Genomic DNA, 5416 nt, shown 5'->3' with positions numbered 1-5416 from the left:
AAGGGATGGGAAAACTTTTTTTTTTTTTTTTTTTTTTGGTGGCACATATACCAAAACCAGACACGGAGAGTATGAGAGGAAATTCTTTAAAAAGTATTTTAAAAAAATCCTGCAAGGTGTTTTAGAAAAGGGTATCATGCTTTACACCAGGAATGAAAGGATGGCTTTAAACCAAGGGTGACAGTGCGTCTCCCTAGTTCACGGGGTCCCTCAGGGCACACACCTACCGCCGCAGGCCGTGCTTTCCTTCTCTAGTGTGGCACGGGAAGGAGGTGAACACAGCACACAGTCTCACATGCACACACCAAACGACAGCCACGCTCCACGCGCGTCCTAACCCAAGGCTGTGCGGCGAGCACCACGACGCCGGCGGAGGGGAAGGGGCAGGGGGCTGAAAGGTAACACGAGAGCCAACACCCACGCGGTCTTTCGTGGACAGCAAGCAGTGCGCTCGGCTCAGAGCTGCCTGTTCCTGGTGGGGCCTCAGCCATAACACAAAATCAAAACAAAAAACTGGAGACGACTTTTTAACAAGGATTTATTTCTTCTAGTTTGTTCCTTTATTGTAGTCAAATAAAAATTTACTATTTTTGGAGCTGGGGTGACTTGCTGCTGTTTACTCCAAGCTAAGAGTGCAATATGTGCTTCTGTTACCAGCAATCTGTTCAGACAGGGCGACGACAAAAGTGCCTTCTGTGCTGACACCGGTTTGCAACAATTTACAGTGTGACTCAGGATTTTTCTCAAGAATGCAGAAACAGAAATTACAAAAGTGTACACACACACCTGTCACAACCTCCAACTTCAAAATTACGTGTATCAAACAGCCTTGTTTTTCTTACTAAGTGACGTAAGAAAAATACATTTAATTTATGTCAATAACAGACTGCCTTAATTTTATATATTGGGTTTCTTAAAAAACAAAAACCCCTCTAGTGATTACTTTAAATAAACCATCAAATTAAAAGTAAAACCCTCAGCAGACGGACCATTTCAGAAAAGATCATTAAGGCCTTCAGCAAACGACTCCTTCCATGAATTTAAGCCAGGACCAACTCACATGTAAACATTTACTATCATGAGAAAATTATGTTACAGGCGAAAATATTTTCTCGCTTGCATTCTGTTCATCCCCGTAGACATCTTTAGCAATGAGCAGCGTGGCCTCTAGCTGTTTACAATGGAATGTCCACATGTGCAAATGGGCAGAGACACCGCCACTGGCAGGTGCATGTGCTCCTGATTCGCCAGCTTGGGGACAACCCTCAGCCCTTCACACGTTTTCTAAAAAGCATTAGATCTAACGATCGTAAATCTCCCTGCAAAACACACACACACACAAGATGACTTTTAATTGTTTAAAAACAGTAGCAACTCACATGTGCCAGGCACTATGGTGACGGCTTACGAGCAGCACACAGTTTAATTCTCACAAATGTAGGGAAGACAGGGGTGTCGTGCTCTTTCAAAACACGGGAACGCCGGGGTCAAAAGCTGAGAAGCAGGACGGAGCCTTAGGTCCACCTGCCCGCAGTGCCCCGCGCTGTGCGAGTGGACAAGGACACGGTGGCAGCGAACGCCCACAGCCCATCAGGTCGGGCCCTGGACACTCATCTACCCGGACTGAACATAAGCGTGTCAGCAGGCAGACCCCTGACAGGACCTGCCCACAGCGCCAGCCTGATATAGACGAGGCGCAGTGATCGAGGCTGAAAGCCCTGAGGTGTGCGCTTCCTAAGTTCTCCTTACGCTCCAAGTATTTTAAATTACTCCTGTGCCCCTGTTTCAATATACTTATAAAACATTCTATATAGAAGCATCTTTGATCTGAAGCATCTATAAAGAAGCACATATGATCAATAATTCTCTAATAATGAAATCTGGCATATCAAAATACCTGTTTTCCCAGCCATGGATGGCTAACCAGATATACTAAAAAAATCAGACAAGTATAGCTGATTCACTTTGTTATACAGCAGAAACTAACATGCCATTGTAAAGCAATTATACTCCAATAAAGATGTTATTAAAAAGATGATTTAAAAACAGCACTATGATACAATTTCTCACCTATCTATCACACTGGCAAAAATTTAAAAGTATGACAACATGTTCTGTTGGGGAGGCTGTAGGAAAACGCACTCTCATGCACCTGCTGTTGGGAATGCAAATGCACACAACGCTTCTGGCAGGGATCCTGGCAATATCTAATAAAGCTATCTACTTAAAAAAAAAAAAATCAGACAAAACAGAAGCCCTTTCAAGCAGCGTGTTCCCACAGAAGGAGCCCTGCAGCGGGTGGAGGTTTAGTGGGAAGCAGCCCTCTGCAAGCCTGAAGCGTCTTTAAAGTCGCACATTTAACGTCAAAAACGTACTTGCAATTTTGCTTCCTACTTCACACTTGTCTCAAGTGAAAGCAAAGTGTTCCTTATTTTCCCAGATCTCTGAATAAAATCTAAGCTCCGGGAAGACTTGCCACATGGAACACGCAACTTTCAGCAGGGCCTACAGGAAGGAGTGTCAGCAAACAAGCAGGGGTTTATCTAGACAGACAGCCTGTCCTGACTCTGCCGCCAGAGGCTCCGGAAGGCCTGGCCTCCGCCCATGCCCCCTGAACTGAGGGATGGGCTCTGAATGCTTGTTCTCGCACTGCCATCCCTCAGGACGACTCCCCCCTGAGCAGCACGCGAGGACATCGCTGCCACCCCAGGAGGTGGATGGGCGCCACCAGTCTTCGTCCCTTCACGCCCAGTTCAAGGCACGTTCTCACCGGAGCACTACTGCTCCAACCCTGAGGGGAAACATCACACTAACAGCAAGACTGTCCCGGGTACCAGGGCTGTGGCCGCACCAGGGGACGAGCCCAAGGGAAGGACAGGCTGACCGTCCATTCTCGTCTTACCCTGGAGTCGGCGTCCAGCAGACAGCGGGAGATGACGGTGTCCAGGAAGGCCTCGTGCGCGGCGATGATGTGGTCCAGGTCCTGGGCCTGCTGCACTTTGTTCCAAAGTTCATCCCAGGAGCACTCAAGCACCTGGAAATGACGAGAGCCTGAGGGAGGAGCTGGCGCAGCACCTTCTACGGAGCACAGCACGACGGCCTGAGACAAGATGATCTCAACCAGAATCAAGGGCTGATTCAAACGTACCTCAAATGTAATGTAATACTGCATCTGATGGATGAAATGGACCATCTCGGAAGCCAGAATGTGACAGTGGTGCAGCACCCCAGAGAATTCTGCAAGAGAGCCAGACAGCGCCGTCGGACACCAGCACAGCCCGCCCACCTGGCCACCTGCAAGCTGTCTTCCCAAAAACTCCCTCACTTTCACTCTCGACCCCTAAAGCAGGAAACAGCCTTTCCAGAGTCCCTCTCTGTGCCATTTAAACACGTATTTAGCCACCTCATCATGCAGTGACAGATTACTTTACGGAATATAAGGATCTAACAAGAAATGGCATAAAATGAAATAACTGTATTTGAAAAGTAGAGAAATTCTGTTTTACAATAATGCAGTATCTTGAATAAATATAAGCTCAATTTTATGGTTTCTTTACAGTCAGTCAGTCTGCCTACTGTGCGTGAGACTTTTACTATTCCCTAGCTATTTGGCGACAAAAATGACATTTCCTTAAGTACCGAATGTGACCTTGTCACCTGAGAGAAGCATGAACTTGGAGGGGGGTGGGCAGGGCCCAGACTCCACTCCTGTTCTTTGTGAGATTATAAAACCAGGAAAAAAGGCTGGAAGGTCACCAGGGAGCAGCCATTCTCTGCTTGGACTTTTCATTTTTGTTCAGAGACTCCGCTGGACTATTATGGGATACTACTGTCCCTGAAGGCTCCATTAGGGGAATGACTTTAATATGGGTCAGACTGGACATATTTCTGTTACTGCTCCAAGGGCCTTCAATTAGCTACCTGGATAACTCACTTGTCGCTGAATGTGGTTATTTGAGAAATCATTCGTGTCCCTTCCTCAAAGAGTAATGACAGAGCGACGTATAAACAGGTGTGAAAAAAACAACAGTGGTGCCATATACTTGAAAAAATACTGCTTTCTATAAGCTGAGGACTAAGAGACACTTGTGGGGATTTCTGGCTTGTCTAACAGGCCCTCCTCGGCCAGGGAAGAAACAGCACGGCCACCTCAGAAGATCGGCACAGGCTCCAAAGCCTGCCGTCCCCCGTACCATCAGGAGTCTGCAATCCATGAATAGGGTAAACACTCTTCTGAAAGACAGCTATAAGCTTCCTATTCCATTTGTAAGTCCAGGGTGAAGGATGTACTTTTCCCACTAAAACCATCAGAGGGGCTGAGACTTCTAGTCTAGCATCAAAGACTATTTAACTAAAATTACTTTTCAATGTAAAAAGGCGTAAGAACATGCTGTTTTCAGCCATATTCATCTGCATTATGGTTTAGGTAAGCTTCTCAGAGAAGTAACCCCAGTGTGCAACTCCATCTGGGGTTTAACCAGAGCTGGAACGGCAGGCTGTCCTCCCCCGACGCCAGGAAGTCCCCCTGGAGAGCCGTCCGTGTACATTCAAACATCCCACAGGCACGCGGGCACGTGCCAATCCGATCCTTCAGATCTTTCTCGGTGTGATGTGATTTCTTCGTAGAGCGGCAAAGTTCCGTGAAACGGTCTGTGATACGAAATAGTCTGGAAACCCCTTGCGGAAGGGTCTGTTTCTTTAGCGTTCTTCACGTCATCACAGACCTCGGGTGGACCTTTCCCGGAAGCCCAGCGTCTCTGAGGCCTCGTCCAGCACAACCTCACCACTTCCGCGGGCACGGCTCTGCCCGCACTCACAGCAAACGGGGGCAGCCTGTTTCCCAACCTCGTGAGACGGGTCTGCAGTTTACACTAACCCAGCCTGACATTTCCCCACCGAAGAAAGTTTAAGATCGCAGGCAGCACGGGAGGTCTCGTCCCGGCTCCCGGCGGATGACGTGAGAACGCTGAGCGCTGCCCGGGGGCCTGGGTCAGCGCAGAGGCAAGAGCACATCTGCGGCCACTCGCCAGCCTCCGGCTCCAGGACCACCTCCCACACGTCCGGGAAGAAGCACGACTGCAGGTTTCACGGCTCTGCGCAGCCTGGGTCGCCTCTAAGTATCACCTAAGCTGAAGTCTTTTCCTCCTGCCCCGATCTGCCTTGGGCTGCAGATCCACTTACCCTTAAAAACATCTCACACAGGTGCGCCTGACCTGGCAGTCCGGCCCCCGCTCCTCCCGCAGTGCCGGGAAGCAGAGGCCCAGGGCTCCAGCCTGGCCACACCTCCCACCCCATGGCTCTCAGCCCGGAGGCTGCAGGCTCCCCGGGCGGGCTACGTACCGTCACGGTGGGCCGGTCTGCTGGCCTCCAAGCTCAGCCCGCGGGGCGGAGCCTCCCTGGCCGCGCCCCCCCTCCC

At 49.5% G+C, this 5416-nt stretch overlaps 1 protein-coding gene across 3 annotated transcripts in view; it reads right to left on the bottom strand.

Annotated features, from left to right (window-relative positions):
* The window catches only part of TUBGCP3 (tubulin gamma complex component 3), a 73514-nt gene that overhangs the window by 7877 nt on the left and 60221 nt on the right, over positions 1 to 5416 (bottom strand). For 2 of the 3 annotated variants that reach the window (XM_007466366.1, XM_007466367.1), the window contains 2 exons: positions 3149 to 3237; positions 2903 to 3034 (listed from right to left, as the gene is read on the bottom strand). In XM_007466366.1, coding sequence (XP_007466428.1) covers positions 2903 to 3034; positions 3149 to 3237 — 221 coding nt within the window. The remainder of the gene's footprint in view (positions 1 to 2902; positions 3035 to 3148; positions 3238 to 5416) is intronic. The other variant, XM_007466368.1, reaches the window with a different exon arrangement.

Source organism: Lipotes vexillifer, unplaced genomic scaffold (genome assembly GCF_000442215.2).
Source record: "Lipotes vexillifer unplaced genomic scaffold, Lipotes_vexillifer_v1.1 scaffold791, whole genome shotgun sequence".
Lineage (NCBI taxonomy): Eukaryota > Metazoa > Chordata > Mammalia > Artiodactyla > Lipotidae > Lipotes > Lipotes vexillifer.
The sequence above is the reverse complement of the archived record's forward strand: the minus strand, read 5'-3'. Positions and strand labels throughout refer to the sequence as shown.